Source organism: Nilaparvata lugens, chromosome 12 (genome assembly GCF_014356525.2).
Source record: "Nilaparvata lugens isolate BPH chromosome 12, ASM1435652v1, whole genome shotgun sequence".
Lineage (NCBI taxonomy): Eukaryota > Metazoa > Arthropoda > Insecta > Hemiptera > Delphacidae > Nilaparvata > Nilaparvata lugens.
In genome coordinates this window covers 9,564,737-9,586,728 of record NC_052515.1, presented here as the reverse complement: position 1 = coordinate 9,586,728, position 21,992 = coordinate 9,564,737, and the positions used below count along the sequence as shown (strand labels likewise).

The 21,992-nt window shown below is 38.0% G+C and overlaps 1 protein-coding gene across 1 annotated transcript in view; it reads right to left on the bottom strand.

The window, feature by feature from the left end:
* LOC111044402 (AT-rich interactive domain-containing protein 2-like) overlaps positions 1 to 21,992 on the bottom strand; it is a 120,246-nt gene that overhangs the window by 5,948 nt on the left and 92,306 nt on the right. Inside the window, exons 16-26 of the mRNA XM_039439448.1 lie at positions 20,906 to 21,583; positions 19,041 to 19,570; positions 17,561 to 18,005; positions 16,829 to 16,956; positions 10,819 to 11,211; positions 9,302 to 9,440; positions 9,032 to 9,176; positions 7,027 to 7,176; positions 4,819 to 5,056; positions 2,834 to 2,890; positions 1,205 to 1,261 (exon numbers count right to left, since the gene is read on the bottom strand). Of these exons, the coding sequence (XP_039295382.1) occupies positions 1,205 to 1,261; positions 2,834 to 2,890; positions 4,819 to 5,056; positions 7,027 to 7,176; positions 9,032 to 9,176; positions 9,302 to 9,440; positions 10,819 to 11,211; positions 16,829 to 16,956; positions 17,561 to 18,005; positions 19,041 to 19,570; positions 20,906 to 21,583 (2,960 nt within the window). The remainder of the gene's footprint in view (positions 1 to 1,204; positions 1,262 to 2,833; positions 2,891 to 4,818; positions 5,057 to 7,026; positions 7,177 to 9,031; positions 9,177 to 9,301; positions 9,441 to 10,818; positions 11,212 to 16,828; positions 16,957 to 17,560; positions 18,006 to 19,040; positions 19,571 to 20,905; positions 21,584 to 21,992) is intronic.

Sequence of the window (21,992 nt, the reverse complement as noted above, 5' to 3'; positions counted from 1 at the left end):
ATTTTATAGCTATAATAATCAGTACCAAGGAAATATATTAAGGATGCAACCCAGTGTATCAATAATGTATCAAATATATTGAGAAAGCAGCTTAGTGTATCAAAAGGGAACTGGTCCAATTTGGTATAGATTTGAAAAGTGATAATGATGTAAAAATCTTTAATTCAAGTGATTTTATAATTTGCAAATTAATTTTCTATGATTGCACTACTAAACGACACAACTAGTTACGGTATCTCAAAACAGACAAAGTTGGCCAACCTACAAATATATAAATAATTGGGGATTAAGTATAGCATCACTAATGAGGAGTATTAGGGGTAAAATATCCGTAATTATAAAAATATAACAATATCTAACAAATACATTCACAACTGAAATCATTATAGAACGATTAAATAAAATCCAACTACTCTTCCAATATTGAATATTGAATGAGAAATATCCACTGATAAAACAAAAGTAACAAGTACATTCAAGAAATTCAACTGCATTCACAACTGAAAAAGTTTGAAGCGAGGAAATAAAATACAATATAGTCTTCTAATATCTACTTTATGAATTATAACTAATAGCCATACAATCAACGAGGATATAACAGAACAAAATAAAACTGAACTGAGCTGAAGAAGAAACGAATTAAGAAAGAGAATATACATAGTAATTAATAGATCAACAACATAATCAAGAAATGTGGAAAAAGCATATACTTTCAACTGAACCAAAAACGTCTGCTCGGATGAAAATTTCCAAACAACCACAGACCTAGATTTTATTTGAGCGATAAAGGAAGTACAATGCTACTAAATGAGCTGTAGAAAATAATATAAAACAGTTTCTAAACAAAGACTACTGGAATACTTTCTTGGAATAAATACACAAGAATCTAAACAAAAGTATAAAAGAGAAAACTATTACCAAGAGAAAATAATATAAAGTCAGAAGAACAGCGAACTAAATTTCTAGAAAATCAGACAGTGGAAAATCTTTCTAATGATCTTTGCTACAGCTAATCTACTACTGATAATTAATAAAACAACCTATGATAACTAATAACAATAAATGAGTGACAAACAATTTATGAAAAATTTGTGCAAAGACTTGAATAGTATCAAAAAAACGTTGGAGAAAGAAGAAGAAACTAAAAATGATAGAGCAACTGAAAATACAACAACAGCGAGCTTAAACAGAACTAATGATTAACCTTTTTTCTCTTTTCCAATTCAGATCGGACCTGAGATTGCTGTTGAACCTGTATGACCTGGAATTTCAAAATGAGAACAAATACAGACATTATTGACCAAAAAAGCAACCACTTTGAGACTAGAAAAACTTTCTTAGCACATTGAACTTGAGAAAACCCTTTTTAGAAATCAGATAAAGGTTTCAGACCTGAGAGCTCATATAATGTTTCAACTAGAACAAGCCATCATAAAGACTATCTTGAGTTAAATTAAATACTGTACCATCTTAAATACAAAAGTCTATGCAGTAATATTAAGAGACCTATATGACCGACACTAACTTATACAGAAGACGAAAAAAATCAATAAATATTTTACTGTATGTATTTGAACGATATGTCACCAAGTTTATAGACATTGCTAGAAAATAATTAAGGTTGAATCTTGGACATTGACAACAGACAATGAGAATAAATTATTAAAGGTCAACCTATTGTTAACGATAAAAGTAGTTCTTTTAAATTTTATCAATAGTCTACAGTTGGAAATTACTAAGATACTGTATTGCATTTATTCTAATGCTAATGAATTGATAATTATTACTAAAAAAAATTCAAAATTAAATTAATTTAATAATATTATTGTATTAATAGTATTTGTTATCAAGAGTTCAGAATAGATTGAAGCAAAATATAAATTTGAGCATTCAAATCAATTTGGTTATTGAAATCAATTTAATCAGTAATGTCATATCTAACACAGTATATTATTTACTAGATATTTTAATTGAGTTTAATAAATATTTTAATCAATTTTAAGTACTGAACTCTCTTTTCTAAGAAAGTTTCATCAATAATTTCATAAATTTCAATAGAATGATTAGGAATTCTCAACTAATCTTTCATGATGACTTAATGCATTATATACTTTTGATTAATCAACTGAACTAAATAAATACAAATTATTATCAAACAGAACTCCAAAACTACAAAATATGAAATAAACTACTTATGTGCAACTATTAAAGAAAAAAACTAAGAAAGGCAAACAAGCAATCTGATATCAACAGCAAACTATAAAGAAACTACAAATCAACGTGAATAAAACAACAAAGAAAGGAAAATCAATAAAATTCAACAGAAAACAAACAACAATCTAAAACTAAACTAGGAAAGAAAAATGGAATTCAACGCAAAGAAAGAGGAACAACTACATAGAACAAAACAAATTGAAACCAGCTAAAATAATACTTGGAAAATCATACTTGCAATTGAAGTAAACAACAAGATAACACGAATTGAGAACAAAAATGAAATAAATGAGAATAGGCAGCTGGTATCACACATGAAGTTCAAAAACTTGCTCCAAAAGGAATATAAATAGAGTGCAAAATAATAGAAGAGATAATGAACAACATCACTACAAAACACTTGAGCTTTGTCGAACAGCTTTATGTGGGAAATTGTGGTAAAATAAATAATAACATCCTACAAAACTAAGAAAGCACTTAACACAAGGCAAAAATGAACAACAAAACTAAGCATTAAATACAAAGAGTGGAGAACAACAAAGCTACAATCAACAACAGCAAGGGTGATACGAGGGCAATCCAAAAAGTGCCGAGAAAAGGCATGTCAGCAATGTTTTACCTGTTCAACTTGGACAGGGGTGGGAGGGGGACCGGCTTTCACTACAGCAGACTTCTGCTGTCAAAAAAAATCAAGAACCAATTCACAAAATATTCGATAAAATTTAACGCAACAACTACTTTTAATTAAATTGACTACTATTCAATACTTCAAAACACTTAATTCGAGACAGCTCAACTATTCAACTGTTTCTTCAACTAATGATTCAACTATTTTTTCTTCCATAATAATTTCAATGATAGCACTTTCTGTCTTGGTGTGAAGGTGATTGTGGTAGGTATCCATATTAAATGAAAATGTACTATGCAGTTTCGGAATAATTATATTGAAGAGCACACATTTCAGCCTTTGAAATATTGAGAATCTCAACGGTATGACCTGTCTTTACTTTCAACTATTCTCACCCCAGGATGAAACCACTACGATGATTCCCCAGTCAATCGACTATGGTGAACTCAGAAAAACTAAACCAAAACAATCAAATTGAAATTGAATTGCAGATGGAAATTACTGAGATGTTGCAATTATTCAAATGCTAATGAATTAATCATTATTATTAAACGAAAATCCAAATTAATTGCTGTAATTCACCCCGAAGACTTCTGCTACTGCAAATATTGACAACAGGGTAAACAGCTAGATGGAAATTCGATGAGCGCTACTATTCAAAAATTATTTGTCAGCCCGGGAAGGTACTGGGTTCGATTACCGGGCTGATAAATAATTTTTGAATGGTAGCGCTCATCGAATTTCCATCTAGCTGTTTACCCTGTTGTCCATATTTGCAGTAGCAGAAGTCTTCGGGGTGATTTACAGAATTTAATTTGGATTTTAGTCAATAATAATTATGAAATTGAATTATTGAAACATTTTGAGAATCTAGTTGCAGTAGTTACACCATCAATCCTAGTAAATCTCTAGAATTTACTACAGATGCGCTTACTTTATAGAGGTACTGTACTCAGAGTATTTAATTTGATTTGAGTATTATGCACCTTGAAAAGGTAAATGGATACCTCTTGATCGACTGGTGACTTTGACACATCCATACACCCCTTTTACAGCCCCCTTACAGGAGAATGTTTTACTTGTAGATATAGTTCCATTTATCAAGATGTGTTTCATAAGGGGTTTAAACGAACAGCTGACATTTCACAGTTTAAACCGACTATCTGCATACGGGCCTAAGTTGTCCTGAATCATCCAAATCAAGTTATGTTCAGTCTCAAATAATCTTGGAACTCAATAAATTGAATCAATGATTTTATATGACCATTTTATTCTATTTGATGTTTTAAGATGATCTTTTAAAACAGATGGGCACGTTAAACTGTCGATCCCGGCTGAAGTATGACAGTCGTAAGGCCCATTGAAGGCTCAAATGATATATTCAGGCGAGGTGGAACTTCCGTCAGGAACTCCCCACCAATGTAAGTCATACGATTATATTATAAATATAGATGATCTTTTTATTCTTTCTATTTGATGATTTTATCGAATAATTATTGTAATTTTTCACTTTTTGTGTAGTTGAGAAGTTGATATTGTGGTAATTATTCATATTGAATGAAAAAGACTGAGAAATTGTCAAAAAACCACTGATTTATTGATAATTAGAAAGACCGGTTTCGGTTATTACACCATTGTCAATCTCTGATAAACCGAGATTGTTTCTGAGATCTTCTTCCGAGATCTGTTGATCAGAGATTGACAATGGTGTAATAACCGAAACCGGTCTTTCTAATTATCAATAAATCAGTGGTTTTTTGACAATTTCTCAGTCTTTTTCATTCAAAATTATTGTAATGAGTTTTATGTGTTTTGAATTGTAAATTGAGTGTGTAACTGAAGAATGTTGAAATGACAGATAACCGAGCTACATTTGGACTGATGTATAAATTAGAATTGGAACCGTTCTAGGCTTATAAGTCTGTGCTACTTATCTGTAAGTTGTGTAATTCTGAATGATTAAATAAATAATGTACCTGCAACTCCTTGGGATTGACAAATTCGAGTGCATGCCGCTTGATGGCGTGGAAGGCGGCATTTGGCGCGTAGCCGGGGTGCGGAGGCGGCGTGGCGGAGGCAGAGGAGGAGGAGGCACTGGAATCCCCCCCATTCTGCTGGGCCCCTGCTCGGCCACCACCTGCAGAGCCCGCTCCACTCGCCGACAACTGGCGCCGTCGCGCCGCCATCTTACGCAGCACGTCTGCATTGCAATGCCTGTGTCAAAAAAATACAAAATCAAAATTTAAATGGATTTTATTCATTTCAATAGGACTTCTAGCAAGTTTAATTAAATAGAATTACTATAGTGGAGTCCTCGTTATAATGGCAGTATTTGATTAACATTGGTGTTGCTGTTGCTACCCTTGTCTATAATTTTACAAAGCAGATAGCGCCAGATAGTTTTTCAACAATGTAGAAAAATGATTGATGAAAAATTTAATCTCAATTATCAATATTTATTATTTAATAATTTTAAAGTAAATTGTCTCGACAAATACAATATAATTATTGATTAGTTTAAACATGAATGAACAATATTAATATTACATCAGATATCCTCAGATATCAGCTATCCTCCCATAAGGCAGTAACAAGGCCGAGAATAGGCAACGCTGCCCTCCTATTTTTCTTCAGTGCCATAGTGAACCTCACTATAGTAACCTTTTTTCATATTCTTTTAGTTTCAGCCAATCACGCTATTATCAAGTGTCAACATAGTCATCGTCAAGCAAATCAATGAGTGAGACCGTAAAAAAGGAAGAAAACAATTGAAAGAGGAGAGCAGAGAAGGAGGATGGGAGAAAGAAAATTACGAAATTGAAAGGGGAATAGATTCAAATTCAATTTAGAGCTCGTCATAGATTGTACAAAAAATGTGAACAGTTCTCATTTGAACAAAACATCATACAATATTATAGAAACTCATTAACCGATTTATCATGAATACATCCAACCAACTGAGAACTCATTTACTAAATAAAGAAGAGAGATTAATTTAATTTAGTCTTTGCATCAGTCTATTGACTGTGGACAGTCAAATTAGTTTTTTATCGTGTCGTGAGATGACTAAAGTATAACAACTGATCGTAGCGTTTTTAAACCACAAGAAGACTATCTTAAATGCTGGATAGTATGTTCTATGTTCTTGAACATATTCCGAAATTGTGTAGTTAGGTCTTTGTAATAGTGTTCCAATTTTAAATTCCGTTTTTTGTTATCCATGGACTTAGGGCAAGGAAGAAGGATAAGGTTGAAAAGCCGCGATCCTGCTTGTATTGGAGAATTTTTGTGTTTATTCAGTAGATGTTGAGGAAGATTTATATTATTCATGTTTCTATAGTGAGGTCCACGTTAGAAATGGTATTGTTATCCTTGTCTATCATTCAACAAAGCGGATAGCGCTATCTCTTTCTCGCTTTGCTCTGTTGCCAGATCGTCTTTAAGCAATGTAGAATTAATAATTGATTAACAAAACATTTAATCTTAATTATGAAATTACATTATGAGTTTATTCAAAAATATAATTTTTCTACAACTGCGCGTAAAAAAAGAATTTACATACTCAATTCTCCTCGTAAAACAGCTTATTTCTGAGGAGAATATACCATCCGCGCATGCGCAGTAGATTTTCTTTACGCTTGGTAATCATTCGCGCATGCGCAGAAGAGTTTCTTTACGCTCGCTGATCAGCTGATGGTAAGCAACTCGCCAAAAGATCAGATCTTAACCTAAAAAGTCGGTAATTGTAACTCCGCCGATATAAGTAATTTAACAGGTTTGGGCAGTTGTAGAAATAATTCGCGCATAATGCTTCTTGATCGCTCTTGCAAAATTATCACGCTCCGCTTCGCGTCGCGTGATAACTGTTTTGCGTGAGCGATAAAGTCGCGCATTACGCTCTTAATACTTAAATTCTCGCTTAATAAAATATAATTGATTATTTTAAACGAGAATAAACAGTCAATACTGTATTACATCAATAAACCTGTACCAGCTACCGTTTATTGATAGAAGTTATTGACAAGACAGAGGATCGGCAACGTTGTTCCCTTATCTTTCTCCACTGCCATTATAACGTGGACCTCACTATAATTGTCAATGTTGTGACAGTTATTGGACCTGCAGAATAAATGTTGTTACAAGAGCAGACAATTATGACGATTAAAATAAGTAGAGACACCTACCTGTCGTAGAGATGAGTCATAAGCGAGAACCGTTTGCGTCGCATAGTGTCGCAGCGCTCCCACAGACATTGCAGTGAGTCGGTGCCACTCGACGGAGGACAGTGAGCCGCGCATGCGTGCAGGTACACCTCGTTCGCCGACCGGAAGTTACTGCAACATCAATCAAAACATTCATTATTTTTACACAACAAAAATACAATACAAATTTGCCGTTCATAGCAGTTACTCACAAAGAACCAACATCATTTTATTTAAAATGAAAATTGTTTGTTTTATTCTGATTTGTATATTCAGATTGATGATTTAGGGACGTTTGCACAGTCAAAGCTTAAACTCGATTTAATCAGCTGGTGGCTTAAACTCAAAATGAAACACATTATAACAAACTAGACTTGATACGGATTTAATCCAGTTTAAAATGATATTTATTTTAAACTGTCACTGTGCAAACGGCCCCAAGTGTATAAATATTGAAATGGACATAACCTACATAATATTTGGACAATTTAAGACAAAATTAGGAAATTGAAGAAGTTTAGGTCAGTAGCCTGTTTTTTTCCGACTCTGTATTGTTTACTCTATGCAATAAATTAATAAATTTCACGTTAGAAAGTCAGCACCTGACTGAAATTGGTTTGGAATGATCCGTGGTCTAGTGGATAGAGTGCTTGCATAGCAGCCTAGAGATCCCGTTTCAAACACGCTCATAGCCAAAAGTTTTTTACCAGGTCACTCCCTAGTTATCGGATGGGCACGTTAAATTGTCGGTCTCGGCTGAAGTATGACAGTCGTAAGGCCCATTGACGGCTTAAATGATAAATATATTCAGGAACAGGTGGAACTTCTGTCAGGGTCTCCCCACCAAAAAAAGCCATACAATATAATTAATATTTACAGTGGTTTACTATCCTTATCTATCATTAAACAAAGCACATATAGCTCTATCATTTCAATTTAAAAAATAATTATTCAATCGTTGAGAAAAATATTCTCCTTGACGAATGAAATATTAGATCGTTATCCTATTATAATAAGCGAGCAATTTCTGTATTTATATAACTGGTTATTTTTATATCTGGTTATTTATGTTTAACGGATCTCGAAAACGGCTCTAACGATTTTCACGAAATTTGGAACATATTAGGTTTATGATATGAAGATTTGATTGCACTAGGTCTCATCCTTGAGAAAACTCGCTGAACGACATTAAAAGGATAATTCATCCTTGGCTGGAACAGCTGTGGATAGTAAAAAAGTGAGTATGTAAAAAATCAAAATATCGCATCCCCGAAATTCATAAGATGTGAAATATAAACACGATAATTTTAGAGAATTGTGTTCTGTTTATCAATAAATAAAAATAACGAGCGAAGCTCCGTGCCCCGATATTTAACAGTGATGAGCAATTTATTGATATTTTTTCAGATATATGACTTGAAGCATGCTGAATAGAACCATAGAGAAACGATAGCGTAAGTTTATTACGCTATTGTTTCTCTATGATAGAACTCAGTGAAATACGAAAATCGGCAACTCTGTCGTCATATCATTTCTACAGACTATATAACGTGAAAATCGCACTCTAGTCACTAGTATTCACAAATATATGGACTTCGTCAGTATATTCCTTCGATTGTTGAAGCAGTTATAATGAATGTCCAGTGTAAAATATCAAGATTTTCAAAAATTTTGAAGTTCTCCATGAAGTTGGTAGTCTGTGAGCCTTGTATTACTGTATATCAAATAAATGATAAATTTAAAAATCGGCTCTTTAATACCTTTAAGCAATCGTTCGAGCTGATTTACCTGGGCACTGTTGCGTAAGAAAATACTAGCAAATATTTTTGTAATTTCCTATTCTAATAACCAGTTGACTACTAATATCATTAGTTTGTATTTTGTCATGCAATAAGCCCCAAATTATGCTATTCCTCATGCTAAGTAATTGTACACGATTTAATAAATGAAAAAACTAAATGAATAAATTTTTAGAAACATCACTCACCGCATACACCCCCGCCACTCGCACAAGAATTGACCTTGAGGAACAGCTGTTGTCGACGGCTGTTGATTCGAATTTCCCGCGCTGCTAGTTGCCATGGCAACCGTTGCTGAGGAGGTAGACGCCGTCACCATGGCAACCGACGCTGCTGCCGACGTCACAGCAACCGTTGTCGCTGATGAGGAGGAGAGGAGGAGGAGGAGGAGGAGGAAGAGATTGAGGAGGCGGTGGAAGAGGTGGGTACGAGAGGCGGAAGAGTGGGGGGAGACTGACAGGAGGAGGAAGAGGAGGTGGAGGAGACAATGGAGGCAGCAGCCATTGCACTCTTGACACTTGTGATAACGGTTGGCGTGCCAGTAGTTACCGCCAGTACACTGGCCGCCTGTTGCTGCTGGCTGCTAGTTGATACTATCTGTTGTCACACAAAAAATATCAAGTATTAGTTTCATTCAGTCTTCAAAGTTGTATCGAGCAAATAGAAATAAAAATATGTTATAGAATAAAAATTACATAGCAATAGAAATAAAAATATGTTATAGAATAAAAATTACATAGCAAACTAATAGTTAATTTATTATCAGGCCCCTTTTTCATAAAAATTTAGAAGTCCTGTAATACAGGAACAGCTGATTTTATCGGCTATATTGAGCATGTAATTGGAATGGTGATTCTCCTGTATTACGTGTCTTATAAGTTTTATGAAACAGGGTCCAGGTTACAGAAGATATTCATTTCCTGTATATTGCAATCCAGTCTAAAAAACTAATAAACACTTCAATATTGATAAGATAGATAGTAAGTAACACGTTACGAAAAAGATGAAACTGTGCCTGGTTTACAAAATTCCAGATGTATTACAGTGAGATTCACTTCAGAAATGTCAGGATTGGAGACAAAAATTTAAGACAAGGGTAGTTGAATTGAAACTCTTTATACAGTCTAGGGGCAGATTTACGAAAATATGAAACTTGAATCATGTGGGGACACACTCTTGAGCCTGTAACCTGTCATAGTACGTGTCCACACAGTTCAAGTTATATGCTTCCGGTGACACGTTATATTCTCGCTTCGAGCAAATGGAAAATTTAATGAGAGTCGTGAAAGCCAGCCATGACAGTGAAATTCTTCAACACATTAAAAAATGTTCTATCTCCAATTGTGGATTAGTAGCTGGGAAAAATTGGACTCAACTCACACTTACGCGACTCAAGTCGAGTAGAGACTGCGACTCTAGTCTCTTCGCGACGCAGCATGTGTTTTCAAATGGTGACACTCAGACCAGTCGATTCTAGTCTCCGCGACCTCACGACTGTGAGACTGAGTCGAGCGTCGACTTGAGTTGCATAATATTTATTCGTAATTAATTATTCATAATAATTATTATAAAATTATTCATAATCAGCTGACAAGTGGATTATTCATTGCATGTATTATCATTACACAGATGTCTAGAGAAGCCTAGCAATGGTTTACAAAACATCCCACGGCGTGGGTTGCTTTTCGGGGATTAGCGTGGGTCTACTTTGCGGCGGGCCTAGAAATTGGCTCTTTAATACCTTTAAGCAATCGTTCGAGCTGATTCACCTGGGCCCTGTTGCAAAAGTAAATGCTAGCAAATATTTTTATATAATATGTCCGATTCTGAAAACCAGCTGACTACCTACTAATATCATTAGTTTGTATTTTTCATGCAATAAGCCCCAAATTATGCTATTCCTCAAGCTAAGTAATTGTACACGATTTAATAAATGAAAAAAACTAAATAAATAAATTTTTAGAAACATCACTCACCGCATACACCCCCGCCACTCGCACAAGAATTGACCTTGAGGAACAGCTGTTGTCGACGGCTGTTGATTCGAATTTCCCGCGCTGCTAGTTGCCATGGCAACCGTTGCTGAGGAGGTAGACGCCGTCACCATGGCAACCGACGCTGCTGCCGACGTCACAGCAACCGTTGTCGCTGATGAGGAAGAGGAGGAGGAAGAAATTGATGAGGCGGAGGAAGAGGTGGGTACGAGAGGCGGAAGAGTGGGGGGAGACTGGCAGGAGGAGGAGGAGGTTGAGGAGACAATAGAGGCAGCAGCCATTGCACTCTTGACACTTGTGATAACGGTTGGCGTGCCAGTAGTTACCGCCAGTACACTGGCCGCCTGTTGCTGCTGGCTGCTAGTTGACACTATCTGTTGATACACAACAAATATCAAGTATTAATTTCATTCAGTCTTCGAGCAAATACAATGAAAAATGTGTTACAGAATAAAAATAAAATAACAAGCTTCAATACAGTAGTAGTATTAGTAGCAAATGGTATCAGGATAGATTAGGTTATGTTAGGAGAGCCTAACCTTAGGAGGTCAGAAGATCTCCACTTCCTGTATATTGCAATCTAGTCTAAAAATGCTAATGATAATTTCTTTCCTAATCTAATAATCACTTCAATATTGATAAGATAGTGTCACAAAGTGAATTTTTGTGACGGATGGAGAGCCGTCGACTAATGCATAATTTAGCGAATTTATTCTGTTTTAGAATAGGAATAGGATCGACTGCCGGATATACTTTGTTAGACTTGTAGTTGTATATGCATTATCACCATCGCCGTCAACCCCTTTAAATCATCAGCAGCGGATTCATCTAACCAGATATTTCCAGATCTTGTTTACCACTCTAAGCGGCTACCGAGTTGAGTCGGTATCGCTCTTCATGAAATTTCTGGAATAAAAATATTGTTTACCGGCCTACTCTACTATATGAATTACTATCATTGTCATCATTTGCTGCACCCTTAGCATCAGGAGCAGCTGAGTCAAAACCCCGTCACATGACCAGTGGCGTGATCGTCTTTTCAGACTCTCATTGGTCAGGAAGCTCTTTTCCCCCGGCCTCCTAATTTTCAGCGACCCGGTGCAGCTCCAAAAAGACCAGAGAGAAGCAGTTGTTCGGTGAACGGGTTCGTGTACGGCTGCGTTCCGAGCGGCGCTCCTAATAGTGGTGTATTAGAGGGTTAATATTCTATTCTGTATTTTTGTGAATGGAATATTGTATTTCGAATTGCCGACTGTATTTGAAGATAGAACTTCCTGGGGGATTTTCTTTCTTGTGGTTATTTTTCCTAAATTCGTATCACTGGGGTGAACGAATTATCCTTGGTTTTGAAACCTGTAAGGAATCTCAAGTTTGTGTTACAAATAGTTGAGTGGGGAATTTAGCTAGGCTCTTATAGCGGGTTATTTTTGAGTGCTTAATTTATAAGTCTCGACTCTGTCGCTTCACGACGTTTTTAATTATAATACGGGAGGTGGGAATTGGTTCGCTATTCTCCGTATTTAATTCTGCAGTGATTCAGGTAACTGTATGTTAGGACTGGTCACTTGTGTGCATTTCCTCTTCTGTAATAAGGTAATCTCAGTTTTTAGGGGTGTATTTCCCTTATTAATTTTCATACTATAGAGTGGCCCTGTATTTTAAATTCGCTTAGCAGTTTCTGACTTGCTGTAATTCCAAGTAGGGAAAGCCCAATCCTTTTCCTAGAGAACTCAGGTGCAGCTTGAGCTCGTCCTCGTCGAAGTTTCTAGACTGCGACATCCTTTCTCTTTCTCTCTCTTAACTTTTCCTATTCTATAACCCTTCTAGCTCTCAGGTACAGCTTGAGGACTTCCTCGCCGAAGTTTCTAGACTGCGGCAACCTTTCTCTTTCTCTCTCTTAACTTTCCCTATTCTATAATCCTTCTAGCTCTCAGGTACAGCTTGAGAACGTCCTCGCCGAAGTCCCCAGACTGCGGCATCCTTCCTCTTACTTTCTCTTCACTTTCCTATTCTATAATCCTTCTAGCTCTCAGGTACAGCTTGAGAACGTCCTCGCCGAAGTCCCCAGACTGCGGCATCCTTTCTCTTACTTTCTCTTCACTTTCCCTATTCTAAAATCCTTCCTGCTCTCAGGTACAGCTTGAGGACTTCCTCGCCGAAGTTTCTAGACTGCGGCATCCTTTCTCTTACTTTCTCTTCACTTTCCCTATTCTATAGTCTTTCTGCTCTCAGGTACAGCTTGAGAACGTCCTCGCCGAAGTCCCCAGACTGTGGCATCCTTTCTCTCACTTTCTCTTCACTTTCCCTATTCTATAATCCTTCTAGCTCTCAGGTGCAGCTTGAGAGCGTCCTTGTCGAAGTCACAGACTGCAACGCCTCCGCTCTCAGGTGCAGCTTGAGAACGTCCTTGTCGAAGTCACAGACTGCGACGCTCCTGCTCTCAGGTGCTCTTGAGAACGTCCTTGTCGAAGTCACAGTCTGCGACGCTTCCCACTCTCAGGTGCAGCTTGAGACGTCCTTGTCGAAGTCACAGACTGCGACGCTCCTGCTCTCAGGTACAGCTTGAGACGTCCTTGTTGAAGTCACAGACTGCAACGCTTCCTGCTCTCAGGTACAACTTGAAACGTCCTTGTCGAAGTACAGACTGCGACGCTTCCGCTCTCAGTGCAGCTTGAGAACGTCCTTGTCGAAGTCACAGACTGCGACGCTTCCCACTCTCAGTGCAGCTTGAAACGTCCTTGTCGAAGTCACAGACTGCGACGCTTCCTGCTCTCAGGTACAGCTTGAGAACGTCCTTGTCGAAGTCCAGACTGCGACGCTTCCCGCTCTCAGTGCAGCTTGAGAACGTCCTTGTTGAAGTCACAGACTGCGACGCTTCCCCTCTCAGGTGCAGCTTGAGAACGTCCTTGTCGAAGTCACAGACTGCGACGCTTCCTGCTCTCAGGTACACTTGAGAACGTCCTTGTCGAAGTCACAGACTGCGACGCTTCCCACTCTCAGGTGCAGCTTGAGAACGTCCTTGTCGAAGTCACAGACTGCGACGCTCCTGCTCTCAGGTACAGCTTGAGAACGTCCTTGTCGAAGTCACAGACTGCGACGCTTCTAGCTCTCAGGTACAGCTTGAGGACTTCCTCACCGAATTTCTAGACTGCGGCATCCTTCTCTTTCTCTCTCTTCACTTTCCTATTCTAAAATCCTCCCAGCTCTCAGGTACAGCTTGAGAACGTCCTTGTCGAAGTCACAGACTGCGACGCTTCCCGCTCTCAGGTGCAACTTGAGAACGTCCTTGTTGAAGTCACAGACTGCAACGCTTCTGCTCTCAGGTACAACTTGAGAACGTCCTTGTCGAAGTTACAGACCGCGACGCTTCCCGCTCTCAGGTGCAGCTTGAGAACGTCCTTGTTGAAGTCACAGACTGCAACGCTTCTGCTCTCAGGTACAACTTGAGAACGTCCTTGTCGAAGTCACAGACTGCGACGCTTCCACTCTCAGGTGCAGCTTGAGAACGTCCTTGTCGAAGTCACAGACTGCGACGCTTCCTGCTCTCAGGTACAGCTTGAGAACGTCCTTGTCGAAGTCACAGACTGCGACGCTTCCCGCCTCAGGTGCAGCTTGAGAAACGTCCTGTTGAAGTCACAGACTGCAACACTTCCTGCTCTAGGTACAGCTTGAGAACGTCCTCGCCGAAGTCCCTAGACTGCGGCATACTCTCTCTTCTTCCTTCCTCTAAATTTTCCTGCCCTGTATATTGCGAGATCTCAGTTCCAGACTAGAGATCGTTCCCGTCGCGGTCCTCAGACCAGCGAGAAGCTTAGGAGAATCCTTGTAAGCCCTTCCCTATCCTCTCATAATAGTCGACATACTGACTATTAATTTAAAAGCGTTTCGGACGATTGAGAGTGATTCCCATACCCTTAAGGGCAGTTACAGATTGGCCCTTAATAACCGGCGCGCTGTCATCAGATCAGCGCGGAAATCCCGTTCAGCAGTTTCAGAATTGCTGGAAATCCTTTCGCAGCTGCAGGCTCGCGATTCAGAAATCCGACACCCGAAACCTCATCCATTGAGCTTTAGTTATCATAAAATTGGTTACGATATACTGTATTTAGCTAGCAGGTTCAGCTTGCTGAGAACTATATCGCGATTCACAGATCGCGAGTTATTGAACAAAACCCCATTAGTTACAGGAAGGAACAATCCTATTAACGAATCTCCGTTTCCCAAGCCCGATAAATATTCCCTATACCTCAAACTCGGTATACCATATCCTGTACCTTATACCTCTTACGCCCCTCCAATCATATTGATCTAATACCGGGTGCGCAGATTCAGTCTGCACACCGACAGCCCGCAGTCTCAGATTGCGAAAACCGTAACAAAAATTCTATATCATTCCTTGTTAAACTCCATCCCGAGTTCCTCCACCTACAACCTTTATTCCGGGCTTGCAGGTACAGCTTTGCTCGCCGTCAACTCGCAGTTGGTTCAGATTGCGTACTACCTTTACAAATAAATTATTTGTGGGGATCTGATATCCGGATAGATTAGGTTATGTTAGGAGAGCCTAACCTTAGGAGGTCAGAAGATCTCCACTTCCTGTATATTGCAATCTAGTCTAAAAATGCTAATGATAATTTCTTTCCTAATCTAATAATCACTTCAATATTGATAAGATAGATAGTAAGTTACACATTACAGAAAAGATGAAACTGTGCCTGGATTACAAAATTCCAGATGTGTTCTATAGTGAGATTTACTTCAGAAATGTAAATTTGTGTTTAGAAATAAGTTTTCTTAATTTTAAACTTTATAAAATAAAATCTCAGGAAGTGAAAGTGCAAATTTTTAGTGAGAAAACATGAAGAACCCAATACATAGCCTATAAACTTGAGTGTAAATAGGAAATGACATTGGGTAATACGGCAAGGCAGAACATCCAAAAGGATCTCTCTGCCGATAAACGCCATATGAATAAATGAATAACTTCAGAAATGTCACGATTGGCTGAATTGGAAACAATTTTATCAAAGGTAGTTTGAAGTGAAACTTTTTATACAGTCTAGTGGCAGATTTACGGAAGTATTAAACTTGAATATTGTGGACACACACTCTTGAACCATTAAAACCTGTAACCTATCAAAGTACGTGTCCACACAGTTCAAGTTAAATGCTTCCGGTGACACGTTATATTCTCGCTTCGAGCAACTAGAAAATTTAATATTAGAGTCGTGAAAGCCAGCCATGACAGTGAAATTCTTCAATACATTAAATAATGTTCTATCTCCAATTGTCGATTAGTAGCTGGGAAAAAATGGACTCAACTCACACTTACGCGACTCAAGTCGAGTAGAGACTGCGACTCTAGTCTCTTCGCGACGCAGCATGTGTTTTCAAATGGTCACACTCAGACCAGTCGATTCTAGTCTCCGCGACCTCACGACTGTGAGACTGAGTCGAGCGTCGACTTGAGTTGCATAATATTTATTCGTAATTAATTATTCATAATAATTATTATAAAATTTGTTCCATGCTAAGTAGTGACAAATTAGATCTTATATTTTTAATAAAGTAAGGTTAGAAAATGGAGTAGCATGGAACTAAAGTAGTGACAATAAGCAAAAAAGTTGTAAGGTCGAGAGACTGGAGTAGCCTAGACTGGAATCGTATGACTTAAGTCGAGGTAGTATGAGTTGAGCCTAAGAGAAGTCTAAGGTTTAATATTGGCACTCATTGAAACTAGCAATCATTTTATCTACAAAATTATAAACATTTGATGGTCCATTAGATTTAATAAGTGTCCTAGATATAGAGTTCAAGTTAATTTCAAATTGTAGTTTTATTCTAGTCTAGTGAATTCTAGAGTAATTCTTCATCTCATAAAGTAGTAAGCCTATAACATTTTCATATTCACATCAATACCTTCATTTTTCATGAAAAACACATATCAAATGAATGTTTATAATAATAATTATTGAGAGTAATGGTACTTACGACATGCGTGGAGGTGTCAGTGAATGGAGGCGTGACAGATCGTAAGTGAGATCGCATGGCTACCGAACCACTAGTTCCACTCACAACCGTAGATGTCGCCACTGCTGTTCCACTGTGCCTCACGGCTCCTAAAAACAATCAAACATCAGTCAAAAAACATAGCAAATCAATCAAATTAAATTACATTGTTGACAGACAAAAGGTGAACATTCTATAATCAATACAATACAATGTTCTAGTATTATGTTGACCTGATTACCATTGATTTGCTATCCTTGTCTGTCATTAGACAAAGCAGATTACTCTATCCTTTTCTACCTCCTAACTGTTGCCAAATCCTTTGTTAATCCTTAGGAATAATTTGAATTAAATACTGTATAATATCTACTATATAAAGTGGTCGGAAAAGAAATAGGTATGTCTGTAGTCCATATGACTCTCTATATCACTGTGTCATGTTGGTATTGAGTCAATATTAGACTCTTGATTCAGCGCCATACAAAGTCATCCCACTGTCAAGTGAACTTCTCTGGTATATATAACCCTTTGAAATTACTTTATGCCTAGTCCACATGTTGGCTCAGTCGCTGGCCTAATAAGCTGGGCCAGCCTTGCCTTCATTGGGCCAACATGTGTATGGGGCATTGAGTTGTTCCCACTTTGTTTTCATGTCACAATGAAAATTGAAACAATTTCCTAACCTTAAAATAATTCCATGAATGGCCTCCTCACCTGTAGTGCCAGCCTGCACACCGCTCTCAACCGTGCGCGATGACTGCTGGCCACCGACTGACGTCACCACAAAAGCCGAGGACTGAGCCGGCTGCTGACCAGCAACCTTGACAAGTTGCGCAGTACCCGTCTGCGCACCATGATGCGCAGTGACCGTCTGCGCAGCATGATGCGCAGTGACCGTTTGCGCACTATGATGCGTACTGGTCGACTGCGCAGCGACCAGTGGCGGAGGGGGAGACTGCAGACGTTGCACTATCACTTTGGGCGGTTGTTGTGTAACAACTTGTTGCGTTGCAGTTTGCTGTGCAACTTGCTGCACCTGCACTTGTTGTTGCACTAGACCGGCAGCTTGTTGTGCTGACGGCTGCAGAATGATGATTGTTTTGGTTCCAGTGCCCTGTTGTTGCGCTGTTTGGGCAACTAGCACTGTTTGTGTTTGACCCTGTATAAACAGATCACAAATCACAGATTAGAAAATTAACAACTGATAGAACATTTTCAAACATCAATAACTTTAAATCATGACTGTGTAGACACAAAACAGAATTAAATTACTTGTACAAAAAAATAAAGTTTAAAAAGTATTTCTATACAAAAAATATTATATATATTGGGATTTCCCAAGTTGAGTTGAAGATTCTTTACGTCGTGGAGTTTAGATAAATTTGTAATATTTTTGAAGATTGATTCATATTTTGATGATTTGATTTTGTTTAAAGTAAGTAATTGAACTCAAAACTTCAGTTATTATTCATTTTGGACTTGAATTATCAGTGAATTAGATCATGAACTTTATAAACCTAGCCAAGTTTCGTTTAATTTGGTAGATTTCATAAGGACGGCAAAAAAACGTTCAAAAATAGGTGTGTGTGGAACTGGCTTGAGTTGTCACTGAGACGAGAATTTATTTTTAATTTTTACAAGAAAGCACTGAGAGAAAAACTAAGGATACTCCTTGTACTATTTCTCTCCCAAATTTAGATAATATTTTAAATGTCCGAAATAGGGCTATGATTTCACTCTTCTAAAATTTAGTCCATTTTTACTCAAAAACAATAAAAACTGAAAAAGTTGAATTGTGACGGTTGAAAAACTGGATGAAAACACACAAAAGACTGTCCTCTCCATTAGAGAATTGAGACGAGAATTGAAGAGACTGTCTTTCCATTACTCACTTAAAAGCCTGAGCAAATGTACTGCATCATCCCATAGAGAAGAGATAGCACTTATATTTTCTCTATTTATACTAATATTAAAACTTATATTTTCTCTATTTATACTAATATTAAAACTTATATTTTCTCTATTTATACTAATATTAAAACTTATATTTTCTCTATGAGATGATGTAGTTTTTCAAGTGAGTGTTGGAAATGTAGTAGCTCTAGGTTTTCAAGTGAGTGAAAATAAAGTCTTTTCAATTTTATAACATAATCCTCAACAAAAATAAACTGAGCGAATAAAGTGCAAAACTAACCTGCACCAAAGCCGTCTGCTGTTGAGCGACAACATAATGCTGTCCCATGACCGCCACCCGTTGAGGTATTATTTGTCCCGAGGCAGTCACCAGGATCCGTCCGCCCGTCCCGGCCATTATCAACTGTTGACCCTGCTGTTGACCCATCAACTGTTGCTGCTGCTGTTGACTGATCAACATCTGCTGAGCCTGCTGCTGCTGCACAACAACCTGCTGTTGTTGTGGCTGTTGAACAACAACCTGGTTCTGTTGTTGCTGAACTATAACCTGGTTCTGCTGTTGTTGAACTAGCATCTGGTTCTGTTGTTGTTGCTGAACTAGCACCTGGTTCTGTTGTTGTTGCTGAACTAACACCTGGTTTTGTTGTGGTTGTTGTTGAACAACAACCTGGGTCTGTTGTTGCTGTTGTTGGAGTTGTTGTTGAGACGGTTGTTGGCCGATAATTTGGCACTCGTCGTCCAATTCATCCTCGCCGACAACATCGGCAGCCAGTGCCGCGTACAGATTGGCGGCCGAAGACGACACACTCCCTACAAGCAGAACACAATTAAAAATTAGTATTTTCAGTTGAAACACACACCACTGTAAACAGCTCGACGAGACAGTTCTAAAACATAGGCTACATGTGGGAATTGGATAAAGTAAAGGCTGTGTGCCAACAGACGAACGTACCTATGCAGACAGACGAATGAAACATTCTTCGCCACGAGCTTGAATGTTGCAACGCACACAGACGTCCGTCTGTCTGCATATTATGCCTGCTCACGTCTTTATTAATTCATACAATAAGTACAGAGTGTTTCAGAGAATCAAAAAATATTAAAAGGTGAATAATTTCAAGAAAAACAAATCTTTAAATAAAGTTTTTCGTATAATTTAATAGTAAAAATAATGCCATTATAGAATAAAATGCCATTTTAGAATAAATACTGTAACATTTATTTTTTGAAGATGACATCTTGCAGGTGTGTTCCTTTTCTACGCAAACATTCCTGTAGTCTCTTCGTCACATTGTCCATGGTTTGACCTAACATAACAACTGGAGTTTTTGAAATCGCTTCTCAAATCTTGGCTTTCAATTTATTCCGTTGTTGCAGGTCGAATAAGGAACACTTTGCTTTTAAGGTGACCCCACAAAAATAAAACAAATGCTGCCAAATAAGAAGATCTGGGAGGCCATGGAATGTTACCATTTCTCGAAATTACACGTTCCCCAAACAAATTAGTGTACAGCTGCCATCGATATTCGTGCAGTGTGTGACGTAGTGCATCCATGATAACTGAATGGCAAAGTTTTGTTGACAGGCTGGCATACGTTATTCAGTGGTAGCAATCGCCCACGGTTACCGACACAACTATCAAAAGTTACCGTTTCTTTGAATCACTCTGTACATAATCAAAATGATCTGCATGCAGATGTTTAATTTTGCCTCAAGTTTGTTTTCATACGTCTGTCTGCTGCTGTGTGACGTTTACAAAAAAAAATGTCTACAGATTGGTTGCTGAGTGAGAAAAACTTCCTACAGGAAGTAAATTGAATTGCCAAACTAAAGTGAATTGCCCTTATTACAACTGTGAATGCTAGAAATCTATAATTAGAGCCTAACTAATCACTAACCAAAAGTGTACATCCAACAAAATTTGTTTTTGTGACCTCATTAAGTAAATAAACCCGATTTTCAAAAAAAAAACCACTTACCACATTTGTGTAGTAAAGCCATCGATATAAATTTGATTTATATTTTGAAATGTATTTCCATTTTTCTGTAATTTGTGTTTTTGTCAAATAAAATAATTTGATTTCTTTAATTTATAATTTGAAATGTATTTTACTTTTTTCATAATTTGAACAATGTTCTACTCACCCTCCTCACCTCCAGTCCCCTCCTCCATCTTGACAACAACCCCCACCTTCTCTCCACCTCCTACTCCTTCCAAAGATGGCGGCGGCGTAGGCGGAGTGGGTGGAGCCATAGCGTCGCCGTTCAGATGCGGTCGTTTAGCGTCGCTAGCCGCGCCGCTACTGTCGTTTGCGACTGCGACGGAGGCTGGACGCTTTATGAGTCGCAGCGACCCGTTCAGCAGAGGCGGTTCAACTGCCGCCCTATCCACACTCCGCTCCAACAGGTCCGCCAACATTATGTTGGTGTTGGTTGTCGGGTTACTCACAATCGTTGTTTGGTTGCTGTTTGTCGTCTGTTGCAAAACTGTCTGAACGTTCTGATTGTTTGTCTGCTGCAAAACTGTCTGAACGTTCATTGTCTGATTGTTTCCCTGACTGATAGTTTGCACCTGATTGTTTGTTTGGTTCACAATAATTGTTGACTGATTGTTTGTAAGCGAGTCGTCTATTTGGTTATTGGTTTCAACAATTGGCGGCTGACTGTTGGAGTTGATTACTGATGCTGTCTTGGCAGTCACTATTTGTTGTTCTTTGCTATTGCTGATGTCATTCTCTGGCAAGTGGTGGGGCACTCCGTTCAGTAGACCTTCAAAACCGGACAATGAGTTTTCGCTGCTCTCGTCCGTGGGTAGGGTGTTAACTGTTGACAAAATACAACAAAATATGAAATACAGTACAGTGAAGCTAAATCCAAATGAAATAGCTATATTCCAAAGATTAAACACCCCTTGTGTGGTACATAATTGCCTTTCAAAAACAAGAAAGATGACATCAATAAAAATGTTGGCCTTAAAAAGGCCTTTAAAGTGATGTACCACACAAGGGGTGTTTACATTAAAAATATTTGAGTTACACTCATTAAAAAAACTAAAACTTCAATCAGCCGCCATTTTGGATACAAGCATCACAGAACTTTTCGATTGATTCCATCTTTCTTGTTTTAAAAAGGCCTTTAGAATGATGCACCACACAATGGGTGTTTACATTTAAAATATTCGAGTTACAACCCCTAAGTCACCCGCTTATGAGGAGTTGAAATTCAGTTGTAT